Source organism: Gorilla gorilla, chromosome 20 (genome assembly GCF_029281585.2).
Source record: "Gorilla gorilla gorilla isolate KB3781 chromosome 20, NHGRI_mGorGor1-v2.1_pri, whole genome shotgun sequence".
Lineage (NCBI taxonomy): Eukaryota > Metazoa > Chordata > Mammalia > Primates > Hominidae > Gorilla > Gorilla gorilla.
In genome coordinates, this window is record NC_073244.2 from 23,230,538 (window position 1) to 23,251,131 (window position 20,594).

At 48.5% G+C, this 20,594-nt stretch overlaps 1 protein-coding gene across 13 annotated transcripts in view; it reads left to right on the plus strand.

Annotated features, from left to right (window-relative positions):
• Nucleotides 1–20,594, plus strand: part of NWD1 (NACHT and WD repeat domain containing 1) — a 97,929-nt gene that overhangs the window by 69,375 nt on the left and 7,960 nt on the right. For 10 of the 13 annotated variants that reach the window (XM_063701086.1, XM_063701085.1, XM_055372063.2 and 7 more), the window contains 5 exons: nt 1,922–2,194; nt 5,043–5,133; nt 8,329–8,483; nt 10,461–10,737; nt 18,188–18,738. In XM_063701086.1, the coding sequence (XP_063557156.1) occupies nt 1,922–2,194; nt 5,043–5,133; nt 8,329–8,483; nt 10,461–10,737; nt 18,188–18,738 (1,347 nt within the window). The remainder of the gene's footprint in view (nt 1–1,921; nt 2,195–5,042; nt 5,134–8,328; nt 8,484–10,460; nt 10,738–18,187; nt 18,739–20,594) is intronic. The other 3 variants (XM_063701087.1, XM_055372069.2, XM_055372067.2) reach the window with 2 other exon arrangements.

Consider the following 20,594-nt stretch of genomic DNA (forward strand, 5'->3'; position numbering starts at 1 on the left):
TGAATATCAGCATTTTAGGGCTATAAATTTCCCTCAAAGTACTGCTTTACCTACATCCTATAAATTTTGACGTGTGTTTTCATTTACATTCAGTTTAAAATACTTTCAGATTTCACTTTTGATTTCTTCTTTGATCCATGGGCTATTTAAAAGTATACTATTAGTTTCCAGATATTTGAGGAATTTCTGGATAGGGTCCTGTTCTGTATTTTTTTCTAATTAAATTCCATTTTGATGACGTAAAACCTTTCAAATTCATTGAGACTTCTTTTATAGTCTCTCTCTCTCTCTCCTCTCTCTTTTTTTTTTTTTTTTTTTTTTTGAGATGGAGTCCTGCTCTGTCGCCCAGGCTGGAGTACAGTGGTACAATCTCAGCTCACTGCAACCTCCACCTCCCAGGTTGAAGTGATTCTCCTGCCTCAGGCTCCTGAATAGCTGGGACTACAGGTGCACGCCACCACGCCCAGCTAATTTTTGTATTTTTAGTAGAGACGGGGTTTCACCATGTTGGCCAGGCTGGTCTCAAACTCTTGACCTCAGGTGATCCACCTGCCTTGGCCTCCCAAAGTGCTGGGATTACAGGCCTGAGCCATCATGCCCAGCCTGTTTTATAGTCTCTCTAAATGATCCGTGGGCTTCTGAAAACAACGTCTATTCCACTGTGTTATTCCATTACATCAATCATAACCCTGTGGTTTCATAGTTTTATAAATGGAGACACACAATAACATCGTGGGTGATAGCTTAGTAATTGATGCCAGGAGGAAAAAAATCTTTATTTAACTACCAGTTGAGTTTCTTGGGAACTCAGTGACCTTGGTCGTGTCATTCACCATTCTGAGTCTTATTGCTGCCTCTTCCTCATAAGATCATGAGACATATCCTGGCATAGTGCTTAGCACACTGTAAGCACCAAATAATTGATATCTATTTATTATTATGTTACATGAGTAATTGGTGGTTGTTGACAGTAATATCGGTGCATATAAATCATGCTGCCCAAAATAGGAGTCATCAACCAGATGTACCTATTAAACACTTGAAATTCGGGAGGTAGGGGGTAAGGGGAGGGAGAGCATTAGGACAGATACCTAATGCATGCGGGGCTTAAAACCTAGATGACGGGTTGATAGTTGCAGCAAACCACCATGGCACATGTATACCTATGTAACAAACCTGCACGTTCTGCACATGTATCCCAAAACTGAAAGTAACATTAAAAAATAAATAAATAAATAAATAAAAACACTTGAAATGTGACTGTCCCAACATGCTGAAATTCAAAGACCTAGTATAGTAAAAACAATATAAACTATCTCAATAATAATTTTTGTATTGATTACACGTTGAAGTGATACCACTTGGACATATTAGGTTAAATAAAATATAATACTAAAATTGATTTCCCTTGTTTCTTTGTACCTTTTGTAAGGTAGCTAATGAATTTAAAATCACATGTGAGGCCTGGCCCACCTCTTCTTTTTGCTCTGAATTGGAAGTGTTAAAAATAAAATGCATAGGCCGGGTGCAGTGGCTCACACTCATAATCCCAGCACTTTGAGAGGCTGAGCAGGGAGGATAGTTTGAGCCCAGGAGCTCAGGAGCAGCCTGGGCAACATAGTCAGACCCCGTCTCTACAAAAACAAATTTAAAAATAGCCAGGCATGGTGGTGCATGTCTGTGGTCCCAGCTTCTTGGGAGGCTGAGGCAGGAGGATTGCTTGAGCCCACGAGGTCGATGCTGCAGTGAGCCATGACTGCACCACTGCACTCCAGCCTGGGTGAAAAAGAGAGGCTCCATCTCCAAAAGAAAAAAGAAAATGCATAAAATATACAAGAGAAGGCATCTTGCATTTGACTCCGGGAAACTTATAGTCTAGGTCTCCTGCCAGGATGCTGCTTCCTCTTCATTATTCTATTAGATCAATGCTTGGAATCTGGAAACTGCAGAGCTGGTATTCCATATCCTGGGAGATGCCTCTGATCCTTGGATGTGCATGGCCATGCTGGCCTCCCAGGCCACACTGCTGGCAGTGTCCAGGGATGGTGTGGTCAGTCTGTGGAGCTCAGCTACGGGAAAACTTCAGGGGAAGCAACATATGTCCAGCATCAAAGAAGAAACACCTACCTGTGCCATCTCAGTCCAGAAGCAAGGAAAGCTTGTTACCGGGTTTAGCAATGGTTCCATCTCTTTGGTAAGCACCTTTACTGACTATGATGTGAACATTAACTCAGCTTGAAAGTGCTCAGATGTGCTAGAAGTTGGGAAAAATAATCTTGCCTTGTATCTTTGTTTTGTTTTGGAGATGAAGTTTCACTTTTGTTGCCCAGGCTGGAGTGCAATGGTGTAATCTCAGCTCACTGCAACCTCCGCCTCTTGGGTTCAAGCGATTCTCACTGCCTCAGCCTCCCGAGTAGCTGGGATTACAGGCAAGTGCCACCACGCCTGGCTAATTTTGTATTTTTAGTAGAGACAGGGTTTCTCCATGTTGGTCAGGCTGGTCTCAAACTCCCAACCTCAGATGATCTGCCCACCTCGGCCTCCCAGAGTACTGGGATTACAGGCATGAGCCACCGCGCCTGGCCACACGCTTGGCTTCTTAATCGTAGGGATTTGCAGTTCAGCACAGTTCAGGAAACATCTGTTGGCGTCTCGGGGACTGACCAATGTGGGCAATTGTTGAAGCTCAGTCCTTCAGGGGATGTCTAAGACATGGTGTGGAATGAGGTTGAGAGTTGCGCCACAGAGGGACTAGGAGTTGGGCTCTATCCACCTGCCCTATTGGTGGTTGGTGGACGGCTGCTTTCATGGACATTAACATATAGACTGGCTGGGCACTGTGTCTCACTCCTGTAATCCCAGCACTTTGGGAGGCTGAGGGGGGTGGATCATTTGAGGTCAAGAGTTTGAGACCAGCCTGGCCAACATGGCAAAACCCTGTCTTTACTAAAAGTACAAAAATTGACCAGGCACGGTGGCTCACACCTGTAATGCCAGCACTTTGGGAGGCTGGGGCAGGTGGATCACCTGAGGTTGGGAGTTCGAGACCAGCCTGGCCAACATGAAGAAACCTCATCTCTACTAAAAAAGCATACAAAAAATTAGCCGGGCGTGGTGGTGAGCATCTGTAATCCCAACTACTTGGGAGGCTGAGGCAGGAGAATTGCTTGAACCTAGGAGGTGGAGGATGCAGTGAGCCAAGATTGCACCACTGCACTCCAGCCTGGACATTAAGAGCAAAACTCCATCTCAAAACAAAACAAAACAAAACAAAAAACAACAGCAACAAAAACAAAAACCCAAAAATTAGCCGGGTGTGGTGGTGGGTGCCTGTGATCCCTGCTACTGGGGAGGCTGAGGCAGGAGAATCACTTGAACCCGGGAGGTGGAGGTTGCAGTGAGCCGAGATCATGCCATTGCACTCCAGCCTGGGTGACAGATCAAGACTCCATCTCAAAAAAAAAAAAACAAAAAAGAAAGGAATCATGGTGGTGCATACTTGTACTCCCAGCTACTTGAGAGGCTGATGTGGGAGGATCATTTGAGCTTAGGAGGTGGAGGCTGCAGTGAGCCAAGATTGCACCACTGCACTCCAGCCTGAGTGACAGAGCCAGGCCCTGTCTCAAAAAAATTAAAAAAGAAAAAAAAAAAAAAAGAAAAGAAGAAGAAGAATCATCCCAAATCCCAAAGCTCCACATTTCTGACCCTCATGACCTGTGGTCTTCATGAGTTCTCAAGGTACCAAATACAACAATGAAAGATCCTCCCAAATCCTTGGGGTTGTTTTTCTTTTTCTCAAGCCTCTTTGCAGATATTTTGTTTTGTTTTTTGAGACAGGGTCTTACTTTATCTCTCAGGCGGGAGTGCAGTGGCACGATCATGGCTCCCTGCAGCCTCGACCTCCCGGGCTCAAGACGTCCTCTCGCCTCAGCCTCCTGAGTAGCTGGGACTACAGGCGCACGCCCCCATGCCTGGCTAGTTATTATTATTATTATTTTGTAGAGGTGGGGGTCTCACTATGTTGCCCAGGCTGGTTTCAAACTTATGGGCTCATTCAGCCTTCCAAAGTGCTGGGATTACAGGCGTGACCCACTGTGCCTGGCCAGAATTTGTTTTTTACCTTTTTTTTTTTAACTGTTTTTTTGTTTTTCGTTTTTTCGTTTTTTTTTTTTTTGAGACTGAGTCTTGCTCTGTCGCCCAGACTGGAATGCAGTGGCGCAATCTCGGCTCACTGCAAGCTCTGCCTCCCAGCTTCAAGCGATTCTCCTGCTTCCGCCTCCCCAGTAGCTGGGACTACAGGCATGTGTCACCACGCCCAGCTAATTTTTGTATTTTTAGTAGAGATGGGGTTTCACCATGTTGGCCAGGATGGTCTCAAACTCCTGACCTCGAGTGATCCACCCACTTCGGTCTCCCAAAGTGCTGGGATTACAAGCATGAGCCGCCGCACCTGGCCAACTTTTATGTTTTTAATTTAAAAAATTTTTTAGAGACAGAGTCTCAGTCTGTCACCCTGGCTGCAATGCAGTGGCACAATCATAGCTCACTGCAGCCTCCAACCCCTAGGGGCACAAATGATCCTCCTGCTTGAGCCTCCTGAGTAGCTGGGACCACAGGGGTGTACCACCATGCCCAGCTAAAATTTTTATTAAGAGATGGGGTCAGCTAGGCATGGTGGCTCACGCCTGTAATCCCAGCACTTTGGGAGGCCAAGGTGGGCGGATCGCCTGAGATCAAGAGTTTGAGACCAGCTTGGCCCACATGGTGAAACCCCATCTCTACTAAAAATACAAAAATTAGCCGGGCATGGTGGAAGGTGCCTGTAATCCCAGCTACTTGGGAGGCTGAGGCAGGGGAATTGCTTGAACCCGGGAGGCGGAGGTTGCAGTGAGCCAAGATCATACCACTGCACTCCTGCCTGGGAGACAGAGTGAGACTCCATCTCAAAAACAAAAAAATAAAAAATAAAAAAATAAAAAAATTCCAAACCTGTAACCCTTAACCCGTGGAAGTGCCTGACAGGCATCCCTGGTTCTGCACAGGTTTCCTCCAAAGGGGACAGATTGCTGGAGAAGCTTCCAGATGCTGTGAGGTTCCTGGTGGTCTCTGAAGATGAGTCGCTCCTCGCCGCAGGTAGCGTTTAGCTCTCATTTGGAGTAGTGAGGAAGCTAATCAGGATCAGGTTGGAGAAGGGGGTGGGGCTTGGGAACAGAGAGAAGTCCTGGGGCCAGAGGTTAGCAACTTTTTCTGCCAAATGGCCTCATAGTAAACATTTTTTTGCAGTCCAGACGAGACATCCTCAGTTGCAAAGACTCAACTCTGCAGTTGTGGTACAAAAACTAGCATAGACACTATTTTTCTATTATTTTTCTTTTTTATTTTTTCTTTTTTTTTGAAATAGGGTCTTGCTGTGTCACCCAGGCTGGAGTGGAGTGGCTCAATCATAATTCATTGCAGCCTTGAATTTCTGGGCTCAAACGATCCTCCCACGTCAGCTTCCTGAATAGCTGGGATTACAGGCACACACCACCACACCCAGCTAATTTTTGTATTTTTAGTACAGACGGAGTTTCACCCTGTTGGCCAGGCTGGTCTCGAATTCCTGACCTCAGGTGATTCGCCCACCTTAGCCTCCCAAAGTGCTGGGATTACACAGGCGTGAGCCATTGCGCCCAGCCCTTTCTTTCCTTTTGATGCAGGATTTTTCTTGGCCTCTTTGCCAAGCTGGGAGCAGGAGGCGCCCCATTTACTCAGCCTGTGGGGTCACATCTGGCTTTTGGCCCAGCCTGCGGCTCCCATGGCCACTGCCACGACTGAGCACTCAGCCCCTAGCAGGAAGGAGCATGTGAGCAAGTGAATGTAGGGTCCAGCTGGCTGCTTCAAGCACTGACACAAGGCCAGGCTCCGTGCAGGGCCCATGGCCAGACCAGGCCATGTGTCACCCCAAAGGAAACACAAGGGGTCCACGACCCTGAAGCCCCAGAGGGGGTGTTACAGTGTGCTAATTAAATTTTTTTTTTTTTTTGAGACTGAGTCTCGCTCTATTGCGTAGGCTGTAGTGCAGTGGTATGATCTCAGCTCACTGCAACCTCCACCTCCCGGGTTCAAGTGATTCTCCTGCCTCAGTCTCCCAAGTATCTGGGATTACAGGCACCTGCTACCACGTCCCGCTAATTTTTGTATTTTTCTTGGAGATGGGGTTTCATCATGTTGGCCAGGCTGGTCTTGAACTCCTGACTTCAGGTTATCTGCCTGCGTCTGCCTCCCAAAGTGCTGGAATTACAAATATGAGCCACCACACCTGGCCTAATTTGCTCTTTTAGTTCCACCATCTGCAACCCAATGGATGGTGGCATGTTAGCAGCTCAGTCAGCCCCTTTCCCCATTCTGGCCTGCAGCTCTGGGACTGGCTTGGCCCCACCACTGCTTCTATTGCATGGAGCAGCTGCCCTCTGCCATCAAGGACAGAGGGCCACAGTGTCACAGCCTTCCTAGGTACCTGCATCCAGTGAGTCCTAAGCTCTTGTCCCGTGTCCAAGAAGAATGAGGTCATGCTGACAATTGAAAAGTGATAAGGACAGAGAATTTTATTGAGCAACAAAACAGCTCTCAGGGGAGAGGGGATGTGAAGGTTGGGTCATCTCTCTCAGTGTGGCTGAGTCTGGGCGTTTTTATAGGCACAGGATGGGGGAGGGGCAGGCGGTAGGTAGTATTGGAAAACGTAACATTCAGTTGGTTAAAAAGCATTATTCAGGCCAGGTGCAGTGGCTCACGCCTGTAATTCCAGCACTTTGGGAGGCCAAGGTGGGCCATCACCTGAGATCAGAAGTTCAGATCAGTGAACTTCTGATCTGAACTTCTGATGATCATGGTGAAACCCTGTCTCTACTAAAAATACAAAAATTAGCTGGGCATGGTGGCAGGCGCCTGTAATCCCAGCTACTCGGGAGGATGAGGTGGGAGAATTGTTTAAACCCAGGAGGTGAAGATTGCAGTGAGCCAAGATCATGCCACTGCCACAAAAGTCTTATTCAGAAAGAATCAATCAGGAAAGGGTGGGCAAACAGGAACAGGAGTTCTCACTCTGGGTTGTGGATTTCATTTGGAACCAGCAGCCCAGGCTGTTTTTGGTTCAAAGGTACAGTTTCACCGGGGACTCATTCCTATCTGCCTAGGCATTTGCCTGCCTCCTGCCGCTATCCCTTCCTTTCTCCCTTCTTACTTTCTTTCCTCTTCTTCCTTCCTTCTTCCCCTTCTCATTTCTCTCCTTCCTCCCTTCCTCTTTACTTTTCTTCCTCTCTACCTCCTTGACTCTCCTCTCTCCTTCCTCCCTTCCTTCCATCGTAGTTATCAAAGGCCTGCTGTGTGCCCAGCTTTGTGCTAGTTTGTGAGATACCATGATGAGCCAAATAGGCAGTTCCCTGCCCTCCAGGAACTTACAGTTTCATTATAATAACTTTACAAGTTTCCTTAAGATGAGTGATTACTGGCTGGGTACGGTGGCTCACGCCTGTAATCCCAGCACATTGGAAGTCCGAGGTGGGTGGATCACTTGAGATCAGGAGTTTGAGACCAGCTTGGCCAACATGGTGAAACCTGGTATCTACTAAAAAATACAAAATTTAGCCAGGCATGGTGGTCAGCACCTATAATCCCAGCTACTCAGAAAGCTGAGGCAGGAGAATCGCTTGAACCCAGGAGGCAGAGGTTGCAGTGAGCCAAGATCATGCCACTGCAACTCCAGCCTCAGTGACAGAGCGAGACTCCATCTCAAAAAAAAAAAAAATGATGAGTGATTACAGAAGTCAGGCCCACCCCCAACCAGCTGTGGGCTATGTGCAGATGGGGACAGGACTGAATCCACCTTCTCCATCCTGGATCCCTTCTCCTGGCACCTAGCAGGGGTTCCAAAACATCTTTTTTTTTTTTTTTTTTTTTTTTTTTTGAGACAGAGTCTGGCTGTGTTGCCCAGGCTGGAGTGTAGTGGTGCAATCTCAGCTTACTGCAGCCTCTGCCTCCTGGGCTCAAGCAATTCTCCTGCCTCGGCCTCCTGAGTAGCTGGGATTACAGGCATGTGCCACCATACCTGGCTAATTTTTGTATTTTTAGTAGAGAATAAAATACATGAAACATTGGGGTTCACCATGTTGGCCAGGCTGATCTCGAACTCCTGACGTCGAGTGATCTGCCCGCCTTGGCGTCCCAAAGTGCTGGGATTACAGGCATGAACCACCACATCTGGCCTCCAAAACACCTCTGTTGATGGAAGGAATGACCCTCAATCTCCTCTGGGCATGAGAGGTGTAACCCCAGTTCCTGCCGTTTCAGGCTTTGGAAGATCGGTGCGGATATTCTTGGCAGACTCGAGGGGCTTTTGCCGATTCATGGCCATGGATCTGGAGCATGAAGACATGGTGGAGACGGCTGTTTTTGATACTGAGAACAACCTGATCATCACGGGGTCCCTTGATGCGCTCATTCAGGTGAGGGGAGATCTGGGACCCTTCATCCTCACCTCCGCCTCGGGAACAGACACTGATTCTTTAGGGATTTTTGGCTGCAAAATACAGACACCCACGAAAATGAGTGCAGGCAAAATAGGTGAGTTCATTGGGAGGATATGGGGGTGTATCCTCCGCCCCAGTGGCAGACCTGGGTGAGAATTACTGAAATGTTCAACAAAGGAGGTAGCATTCCCAAACTGATCCTCAAACCTTGGGGGCAGATTTGTGCCTTCAGAGTGGAGCAGGGTTGTGGGGGAGGAAAATTCTCAATTTAAGTTCAAAGTTGTCCAAGCTGGAGAGAAAAGTAGATGGTGAAATAGCAGATCTTCAGTGTTTTAGTCTCAGGCCCCTTGAAGTTCTCTTTTTTTCCCCCTCCTTCTTATGAGCTATTTTTTCCAGTTTTAAAGCAATTGATAAATAGACTGTGCACAGTGGCTCATGCCTGTAATCCCAGCACTTTGGAAGGCCAAGGCAGGTGGATCACTTGGACCCAGGAGTTTGAGACCAGCCTGGGCAACATAGCGAGACCCAGTCTCTACAAAAAAACACAAAAATTAGCCAGGCGTCGTGGCATGTGCCTGTAGTCCTAGCTACTCAGGAGGCTGAGGTGGGAGGATCACATGAGCCTGGGAGGTAGAGGCTGCAGTGAGCTGTGATTACGCCACTGCACTTCAGCCTGGGTGACAAAACAAGAACCTGTCTCCAAAAAAATAAGAATAATTTTCTTTATTTTTTGAGACCAAGTCTCACTCAGTTGCCCAGGCTGGAGGGCAGTGTGGCATGATCTCAGCTCACTGCAACCTCCACCTCCTGGGTTCAAGCAATTCTCCTGCCTCAGCCTCGCAAGTAGCTGGGATTTCAGACACCCACCACCATGCCTGGTTAATTTTTGTATTTTTAGTAGAGACGGGGTTCCGCCATGTTGGCCAGGCTGGTCTCAAACTCCTGACCTCAGGTGATCAGCCGCCTTGGCCTCCCAAAGTGCTGGGATTACAGGCGTGAGCCACCATGTCTGGCTAGAATAAAATAATTTAAAAAAAAAAAACATTAAAAGTTTTGAGCTTCCAGACCCTCTAAAAAAGGTTTACAGGGCACCCTTCAGGGGTTCCCTGGAACACACTTTGGGAACTGCTCTGGAAGCTGATGGGTTCAAGCCTGAGGAAGTTAAAGGAATAGGAAGATGTGAAGGCCCTTGAACTTACAGCCTGAAAATTCACCTTAGGTTTATGAATGGGCTGAAGTGTATTTCTTATTTTCTTATTTATTTATTTTTATTTTTATTTTGACGGAGTCTCACTCTGTCGCCAGGCTGAAGTGCAGTGGCGCAATCTCAGCTCACTGCAATCTCTGCCTCCCAGGTTCAAGCGAGTCTCCTGCCTCAGCCTCCCGAGTAACTGGGATTACAGGTGTGCACCACCACGCTAGGCTGATTTTTGTATTTTTAGTAGAGATGGGGTTTCACCATGTTGGCCAGGATGGTCTCGATCTCCTGACCTCGTGATCCACCCGCCTCGGCCTTCCAAAGTGCTGGGATTACAGGTGTGAGCCACTGCACCTGGCCTATTTATTTATTTTTATTTTTATTTTTTATTTTTTGAGACGGAGTTTCACTCTTGTTGCCCAGGCTTGAGTGCAATGGCACGATCTTGGCTCATTGCAACCTCCACCTCCCGGGTTCAAGCGATTCTCCTGCCTCAGCCTCCTGAGTAGCTGGGATTACAGGCATGCACCACCACGCCTGGCTAATTTTTTGTATTTTTAGTAGAGATGGGGTTTCTCCATGTTGGTCAGGCTGGTCTCGAACTCCCGACCTCAGGTGATCCACCTGCCTCAGCCTCCCAAAGTGTTGGGATTACAGGCGTGAGCCCGCGCCTGGCCCAATGGGCTGAAGCATATTTCTGAACTATAGTTGTCCACAGAAGATGTCAGATCTGCCCTCCTGTTCTGCTTCCTCAGGTGTGGAGTCTGTCAGAACAGGGGACCCTTCTGGACATCCTGGAAGGTGTCGGGGCCCCCGTGAGCCTGCTGGCCCGTGGCGGGGCTTTGGTGGCATCTGCTTCCCCACAGTCCTCATCTTTCAAGGTCTGGGATCTCAGCGATGTTCATAGGTCCCGGGCGCCTGCACCATTTCTGGACCGCACCGGCCTCACTGCAGTGTCCCACAATGGAAGCTACGTCTACTTCCCCAAAATTGGGGACAAAAACAAAGTCACTATTTGGGACTTGGCAGAAGGTTGGTAAGGTATAAGTATGGTCATTTTTGTGGGTAAGGCTTGGAGCCATCTGTCTTAATTTAGGCTGCTGTAACAAATCATCTCCACAGGCTGGGCCCCATGGCTCACGCCTGTAATCCCAGGACTTTGGGAGGGCTAGGCGGGTGGATCACCTGAGGTCAGGAGTTCAAGACCAGCCTGGCCAACATGGCAAAACCCTGTCTCTACTAAAAATACAAAAGTTAGCCGGGCATGGTGGCACATGCCTGTATCCCCAGCTACTTGCGAGGCTGAGGCAGGAGAATTGTTTGAACCTGGGAGAAGAAGACTGCAGTGAGCCGGGATCCTGCCTCTGCACTCCGGCCTGGGCAACAGAGTGAGACTCTGTCCCAGAAAAATAAAATAAAATAAATTATCCCCATAGACTGGGCGGCATAAGCAAGAAACATTATTCCTCAACATTCTGGAGGCTGGGAAGTTCCAGATCAAAGTGCGAGCAGATCTCGTGTCTGGTGAGGACCCGTTTCGTGGTTCACAGATGGCCATCTTCTTGATGTGTCCCCAGAGAGAGAGAGAAATCTCGTGTCTCTTCTTATAAGGGCACTAATCCTATTCAGGAACGCCCCACATTCATGATCTAATCACTTCCCTGTCACTCTGCTACAGTTTGGAGGTTTGGCCCTACAAACCAGATGTTGGCATTTAATATCCGGCTGGCCATGGTGGCTTAAACCTATACTCACAGCACTCTGGGAGGCCGAGGCAGTAGGATTGTTTGAGCTCAGGGTTCAAGAACACCTGGGCAAAATGAGAGGATGCCATTTCTACTAAAAATTTAAAAAATAGCTGGATGTGGTCAGTCATGGTGGGTCACACCTCTAATACCAGCCCTTTGGGAGGCCAAGGCAGGCAGATCACTTGAGGTCGGGAGTTCGAGACCAGGCTGACCAACATGGAAAAACCCCACCTCCACTAAAGCAATACAAAATTAGCTGGGCGAGGTGGTGCACGCCTGTAATCCCAGCTACTCAGGAGGCTGAGGCAGAAGAATAGCTTGAACCTGGGAGGCGGAGGTTGCAGTGAGCCGAGATCACGCCATTGCACTCCAGACTGGGCAACAAGAGCAAAACTCTGTCTCAAAAAAAAAATTAGCTGGATATTGTGGCATGTGCTTGTTGTTCTAGCTATTTTGGGGGCTAAGGTGGGAGGATCGCTTGAGCCTGGGAAGTTGAGGCTACAGTGAGTCATGATTGTACTACTGCACTCCAGCCTGGGTGACAGAGTGAGACCCTGTCTCTAAAAACAAACAAACAAAAAAGCCAGGTGTGATGGCTCACACCTGTGATCCCAGCACTTTGGGTGGCTGAGGTGGGCGGATCACTTGAGCTCAGGAGTTTGAGACCAGACGTCTCTACATAAAAGACAAAAATTAGCTCGGTGTAGTGGCTCACGTCTGTAGTCCAAGCTACTTGGGAGGCTGTGGTGGTAGGATCACTTGAGCCCAGGAGGCAGAAGTTGCAGTGAGCTGAGATTGTGCCACTGCACTCCAGCCTGGACGACAGAACAAGACCCTGTTTCAAAACAAAACAACAACAAAAAAAGAAATTTAATTCCCAGTGTTGGAGGGAGGCCTCATGGGAGGTGTTTGAGTCATAAGGACACATCCCTCGTGAATAGATTAATGCCCTCTCCTGGCGAGGCAGTGGTGGTGGTGAGTAAGTTCTTACTCTGTTAGTTCTCGCGAGGTTGTTAAAAAGAACCTGACCCCAGCTACTCAGGAGGCAGAAACAGGAAGATTGCTTGAGGCCGGGAGTTCAAGACCAGCCTGGGCAACATGGACCTTGTCGCAATAAAAAAAAAAATAATGGCCGGGCATGGTGGCTCACGCCTGTAGTCCCAGCACTTTGGGAGGCTGAGGTGGGTGGATCACGAGGTCAGGAGCTCAAGACTAGCCTGGCCAACATGGTGAAACCCCATCTCTACTAAAAATACAAAAATTAGCCGGACGTGGTGGTGGGCACCTGTAATCCCAGCTGTTCAGGAGGCTGAGGCAGGAGAATCGCTTGAGCCCGGCAGGCAGAGGTTGCATTGAGCACCATTGCACTCCAGCCTGGGCGACAGAGCAAGACTCTGTCTCAAAAATAAATAAATAAATAAAAATAAAAATAAAAATAATTAGCTGGGCATGGTGATATTCACCTGTAGTCTCAGCTACTTGAGAGATGGAGGCAGGATGATTGCTTGAGCCCAGGAATTTGAGGCTGCAGTGAACTGTGATTGCACCACTGCACTCCAGCCTAGGTGACAGAGCAAGACCCTATCTCAAAAAAAAAAAAAAAAAAAAAAAAAGGAAGCTAGCACTTCCCTCTCTCTTGCTTCCTCTGGCCATATGACCTCTGCACACCCCAACCCCCTTCACCTTTCCTATTAAGAAGAAGCAGCCTGGGGCCCTCACCAGAAGCAGAGGCTGGCACCATGCTTCCTGTACAGCCTGCAGAACAATGAGCCACATAAACCTCTTATTCATAATTATGCATTACTGTATTAGTCTGTTCTCACACTGCTAATAAAGATGTACCTGAGGCCGGGCATGGTGGCTCACATCTGTAATCCCAGCACTTTGGGAGGCCAAGGCAGGCGCATCATTTGAGGTCAGGTGTTTGAGACTAGCCTGGCCAACATGGTGAAACCCTGTCTCTACTAAAATTCCAAAACTTAGCCGGAAATCGCTTGAACCCAGGAGGTGGCAATTGCAGTGAGCCAAGATCTTGCTACTGCACTCCAGCCTGGGCAAGAGTCAGACTCTGTCTCAAAACAAAAAAAAGATATACCTGAGACTGGGTAATTTGTAAAGGAAAGAGGTTTAATGGACTCACATTTGCATATGGCTGGGAAGGCCTCACAATCATGGCAGAAGGCAAATGAGAAGCAAAGTCATGTCTTACATGGCAGCAGGCAAGAGAGTGTGTGCAGGGCAATTGCCCTTTACAAAACCATCAGATCTCATGAAACTTATTTGCTACCACAAGAACAGTATGGGGGAGACTGCCTCCATGATTCAATTATCTCCACCTGGCCTCAGCCTTGACCTGTGGGAATTATTGCAATTCAAAATGAGATTTGGGTGGGGACACAGCCAAACCATCTCAGTTACCCAGCCTCAGGTAGTCCTTCATAGCAACACCAACAGACTTAGACAGGCCCCAGCTCCTAATACCATCCTATGGGGAGTGAGGATTTTGACATAGGAATTTGGTGGGGGGGTGGGGACACAAATCTTCAGTCCATAACATTCCTATAACTTCAATCAGGTAGAAAGTAGCTAGTCAAAAACAGGCTTTCATTAGCAACACCAATGAACTAAGACAGGCCCAAGCTCCTGATACCATTCCATAGAGGGTGATGATTTTAACATAGGAATTTGGGAGGGGACACAAATCTTCAGTCCATAACACGCCTATAACTTCAATCAGATGGAAAGTAGCTAGTCATGGCTGTGTGTGGTGGCTCACACCTGTAATCCCAGAACTTTGGGAGGCTGAAGTGGGCGGATCATTTGAGGTCAGGAGTTGGAGACCAGCCTGGCCAACATGGCGAAACCCCATCTCTACTAAAAAAAAAAAAAAAAAAAAAAAAAATTATCTGGGCGTGGTGGTGTGTGCCTGTAATCCCAGCTACTGGGGAGGCTGAGGCAGGATAATTGCTTGAACCTGGGAGGTGGAGGCTGCAGTGAGCCAAGACCATGCCATTGCACTCCAGCCTTGGCAACAGAGTGAGACTCCACCCCCTGAAAAAAAAAAAAAGAAAGTAGCTGGTCAAAAACAGGATTTCATTTTATACATTTTCTGCATGAGGTAGTTGGCAATCTGGTTGTTTCCGTTTGGCCTGTTTTAATTCAGGTTACCTAGAAGCTGGGTCTGTGATGAGGATATTTGCACAAGTGATGTATTGAGGGGTGTTTCCAGGAGAACCCCAGAGGGGGATGAGAAAATGGGGCTGGCGGGAGAAAGGGTTGGGCAAGAATGCAGGCTCAGCTAAAGTCCCCCTCAGCCTCATTCCATGGGGAGCCCTGGAAGAGGTACAGCACCAGTCTTAGTCAATTCCGGCCACTATAACAGAATGCCATGGATTGGGTGGCTTAGAAAGAACAGCAAATGGGGCCAGGTGTGGTGGCTCATGCCTGTAATCCCAGCACTTTGGGAGGCTGAGGGGAGAGGATCACTTGAGGCCAGAAGTTTGAGACCAGAAGTTTGAGAGCAGCCTGGGCGACATAGTGAGACCCCACCTCTACAAAAAAATTTAAAAGGTTATCAGGCTTGGTGGTACATGCCTGTAGTCCTAGTTACTCCGGAGTCTGAGGCAGGAGGATTGCTTGAGCCGTGGAGTTCAAGGCTGCAGTGAGCTATGATAATGCCACTGCACTCCAGCCTGGGCAACAGAGACCCTGTCTCTCTGGTTTTTTTTTTTTTTTTTAAATTTAAAGAAAGAATAGAAATTCGTTTATCATATTTCTGGAGGAGGCTGGGGAGTCCAAGATCAAGGTGCCAGCAACTTTGGTGTCTTGGGTTAAATTAATTTTTTTTTAAATTTGGTATCCGGTGAGTGTCCTCTTTCTGGGTCATGGATGGCCAGATTTTCTTTGTCCTCACATGGTAGAAAGGAGCAAAGAAGCTCCCTGGGGCCTCTTTTTTTGTTGTTCTGTCTTATTTAAGAGGCAGGGCTCACTCTACTGTCTAGGCTGGAGTGAAGAGGTACAATGACGGCTCAGTGCAGCCTCGAACTCCTGGGCTCAAGCGATCTTCCTGCCTCAGCCTCCTGAATGGCTGGAACCACAGGTGCACCACCATGCCTGTCTCCTGGAGACATTAAAATATAAAAATATTTTAAATATTTTTAAAATTTTTAAAAATATTTATTTATTTATTTATTTTTATTTTATTTTATTTTTGTTGTTGTTGTTTTGTTTGAGATGGAGTCTTGCTCTGTCACCCAGGCTGGAGTGCAGTGGCGTGATCTCAGTTCACTGCAACCTCCGCCTCCCGGGTTCAAGCAATTCTCCTGCCTCAGCCTCCCGAGTAGCTGAGATTACAGGTGCGCAACACAATGCCTGGCTTATTTTTGTATTTTTATTAGAGATGGGGTTTCACACCGTGTTGGCCAGGCTAGTCTCGAACTCCTGACCTCAAGTGATCCACCTGCCTCGGCCTCCCAAAGTGCTAGGATTATAGGCGTGCACCACTGCGCCCAGCCAAATTTTGTGTGTTTTGTAGAGATAGGGTCTCTCTATGTTGCCCAGGGTGGTCTTGACCTCCTGGGCTCAAGCAATCTGCCTGCCTCAGCCTCCCAAAGTGCTGGGATTAGAGGCGCACACCACCACACCTGGTTAATTTTTTAATGTTTTTGCAGAGGCAGGGGTCTCACTCTTTTGCCCAGACTGGTCTTGAACTCCTGGTCTCAAGCCATCCTCTCACTTCAGCCTCCTGAATAGATGGGATTACAGGCATGAGCCACTGCACCTGGCATCTCTCCATTTCCTTGGGCCCTGGTTCACCCTGCAACCAGCAAACAAGCACCTTGAGAATTGTAACCTCACTTGACTTGCTCCCTGCCAACCCCCAGAGCTTTGCCTAGTGGGCTGTTACTCTAAAAATGTTTGCCAAATTAACGACTGAATGAAGTTGAGAATCAGCTTGAAAATCAGGATTCCTTCCTCCTATTATTTCATCATTAACAAGGAGTTTCTTTTTCCTTTTTCTTTTTTTTTTTTTTGAGAGGGAGTCTCCATCTGTTGCCCAGGCTGGAGTGCAGTGGCGTAATCTTGACACACTGCAACCTCCACCTCCTGGGTTCAAGCAATTCTCCTGCGTCAGCCTCCCTTCCAAGTAGCTGGGATTACAGGTGCCTGCCACCACGCCTGGTTAATTTTTGTATTTTTGGTAGAGACAGGGTTTTGCCATGTTGGCCAGGCTGGTCTCAAACTCCTGACCTCAGGTGATCCATCCACCTCGGCCTCCCAAAGTGCTTGGATTACAGACGTGAGTCACCACGCCCCGCCATTAACAGGAGTTTCTATACCTCTATTCTCCCAGCAGGACTGTGCCAAGTACTGTTGGTGAGAAACTCAGAAATCCCTCACTGTCCAATTCTCGCAGACCCAGCAGTGCCCCCACCTTCATTTTACTCCTGGGAATTGCCCACTGATGAAAGAAGCCTCTCAACTGGAAATGGCAGGGGGATGTGGCCACCGCCCCTGAAATGGCCCCAGTCAATGACTGCCTGATGTGGGAATAAAAAAGTCTGGCCCCCTTGCTTCAAGATGGGACAATTCATGGTGGCTCATGCCTGTAATCCCAGTACTTTGGGAGGCAAAGGTGGGAGGATCGTTTGAGCCCTGGAGTTTAATAATAGCCTGGGCAACATGGTGAAATCCCGTCTCTACAAAAATTAGCTGGGCGTGGTGGCCCGAGCCTGTAGTCCCAGTTACTTGGGGGGCTGAGGTGGGAAAATCACTAGAGCCTGGGAGGTTGAGGCTGCAGTGAGCCATGTTCGCGCCACTGCACTCCAGCCCGGGCAACAGAACGAGACTCCGTCTCTTAATAAATAAATACATAAATAGGCTGGGCGCGATGGCTCATGCCTGTAATCCCAGCACTTTGGGAGGCCGAGGCGGGCGGATCACTTGAGGTCAGGAGTTCAAGACCAGCCTGGCCAATATAGCGAAACCCCGTCTCTACTAAAAATACAAAAAAATTAGCTGGGCGTGGTGGCGTGCACCTCTAGTCCCAGCTACCCGGGAGGCTGAGGTGGGAGAATTGCTGGAATCTGGGAGGCAGAGATTACAGTGAGCCGAGATTGTGCCACTGCGCTCCAGCCTGGACAACAAAGCCAGACTCCATCTAAAAAAAACAAAAAATAAAAAAATTAGTAGGGCACAGTGGCAGGCGCCTGTAGTCCCAGCTACTCAGGAGGCTGAGGCAGGAGAATTGCTTGAGTCCAGCAGTTGGAGGCTGCAGTGAGCTTCAGTCTCACCACTGCACTCCAGAATACTGTCTCAAAAAAAAAAAAAAGAAAGAAAGAAATATGAACACCAGGCCAGGTGTGGTGGCTCACGCCTGTAATCCCAGCACTTTGGGAGGCCAAGGTGGGTGGATCACCTGAGGTTGGGAGTTCGAGACCAGCCTGGCCAACATGGAGAAACCCCACCTTTACTAAAAATACAAAATTAGCTGGGCGTGGTGGCACACACTTGTAATCCCAGCTACTCGGGAGGCTGCGGCAGGAGGATTGCTTGAATCCAGGAGGCGGAGGTTACAGTGACCCGAGATCGTGCTATTGCACTACAGCCTGGGCAACAGAGTGAGACTCCATCTCAAAAACAAAACGAAACAAACAAAAAAAAAACCACCAGGGAAGCAGGGTTGCTGTGATTCACTCTCAGTGTAAGTCATTCTCATTTTTCTTCCCTGGCAGGCGAGGAACAAGATTCCCTGGACACCTCCAGTGAGGTCAGGTGTCTGGAGGTTGCTGAGCAGCGCAAGCTCCTATTTACGGGCCTCGTGTCGGGGGTCGTCCTTGTGTTCCCCCTGAATTCCAGGCAGGACGTGATATGCATTCCCCCTCCTGAGGCCCGGAAAGCAATCAACTGCATGTCCCTGAGCAAGTGCGAGGACCGCCTGGCCATCGCCTATGACAACATCGTCCTGGTGCTGGACATCACCCCCGGGGACCCCTGCCCGGTCATCGATGGGCCAAGGTACACCTTTTATACTCAGCTGCCCGAGACCCTCTGCAGCGTAGCCATTCTGACGGACTACCGCGTGGTCTACAGCATGACCAATGGGGACCTCTTTCTTTACGAGTGTGCAAATTCCAAAGCATTTCCCTTGGAGGCCCACAGGAGCCGAGTTGCCTGTGTGGAGGTCAGCCACAAGGAGCAGCTGGTGGTCAGCGGGTCTGAGGATGCCCTGCTGTGTCTCTGGGACCTGCAGGCACGCAAGTGGAAATTCGAGATGAGCTACACGGTGCGTGGCCCGCCTCCCCATGTTCATGCTAGACCCAGGCATTGGAAAACCGATAGATAGCCATCATTTACTAAGCTCATACCGTGGGCCATCGACCAGGATGGGACTGGGGTGATGAAAATGAGGCACTTGGTCAGGCACAGTGGCTCACGCCTGTAATCCCAGTACTTTTGGAGGCTGAGGCAGGTGGATCACCTGAGATCGGGAGGTCGAGACCAGCCTGGCCAACATGGTGAAACCCCGTCTCTACTAAAAATACAAAAATTAGCCAGGCGTCGTGTTGCGTGCTTGTAATCCCGGCTACTTGGGGTGCTGAGGCAGGAGAATCGCTTGAAATTGGGAGGCAGAGGTTGCAGTGAGCCAAGATCACGCCACCGCACTCCAGCCTGACTACAGACACTCCGTTTAAAAAAAAAAAAAAGAAAAGAAAAGAAAAGTGAGGCATTTGTCTCAGAAGCAAAGTTTTTTTTTTGTTTTCATTGTTTTTTTAAAGAGACAGGGACCCCACTGTCACGAGGCTGTAGTACAGTGCCACAATCATAGCTCATTGCAGCCTCAATCTCCTGGGCTCCAGTGATCCTCGCGCCTCAGCCTCCCAAAGCACTGGGATTTCAGGCATGACCCACCGGACCTGGCTACAAAGTTCAAAGGAGTACCAAAAAGCTCAGCAATGGTAGGCCAGGTGCAGTGGCTCACCCGGCACTTTGGGAGGCCCAGGAAGGAGGATTACTTGAGGCCAGGAGCTGGAGACCAGCCTGGGCAACATAGGGAGACCTTATCTCTACAAACAAATGCAAAAATTAGCTGGGCATGGTGATGTGCACCTGTGATCCAGCTACTTCGAGGGCTGAGGCGGAAGGATTGATTGAGCCCGGATGCCGCTGCTCTCTAGCCCGGGTGATAGAGCAAGGCCTATCTCAAGAAAACAAAAAACAAAAACTCAGCAATGAAGATAAATAATTTTTTTTTTTTTGAGATGGAGTCTTGCTCTGTCACCCAGGCTGGAATGCAGTGGTGCCATCTCAGCTCACTGCAGCCTCCCGGGTTCAAGCAACTCTCCTGCCTCGGCCTCCCAAGTAGCTGGGATTACAGATAAGCACCACCATGCCCAGCTAATTTTTGTGTTTTTAGTAGAGAAGGGGTTTTGCCATGTTGTCCAGGCTGAACTTCTGGCCTCAAGTGACCCGCCTTGGCCTCCCAAAGTGCTGGGATTACAGGTTTGAGCCACTGCACCTGGCCAAGAAGTAATATTTTAATGCAATATTTTTAAAAATCTAAAATGAATACTAAAATTCCATGAAGAACAAAATCTCAACATTATGGGTAAAAACTGGATCAAATCCTGCACTGGCTTAGTGCTGCTTCACTCTCTTCACCCTAATCCTGGCTCTGTGCTATTTCTTTTTTTTTTCTTTTTGTTTTTCTTTTTTTTTTTTTTGAGATGGAGTCTCGCTCTGTTGCCCAGGCTGGAGTGCAGTGGTGCGATCTCGGCTTACTACAAGCTCTGCCTCCCGGGTTTATGCCATTCTCCTGCCTCAGCCTCCCAAGTAGCTGGGACTACAGGTGCCCGCCACCACGCCTGGCTAATTTTTTTGTATTTTTTTGGTAGAGATGGGGTTTCACCGTGTTAGCCAGGATGGTCTCAATCTCCTGACCTCGTGATCCGCCCACCTCGGCCTCACAAAGTGCGGGGATTACAGTCGTGAGCCACCGTGCCTGGCTGCTCCGTGCTATTTCTTTATCCAACTGATACTTATTGAAAAACCTCTGCCAGGACCCCTTTCTATCACAAGGGTTGCTTTTCTATCACCCCTTTCTATCTGCCTGGTCACAGGAAGACACTATCCCATGTCTTG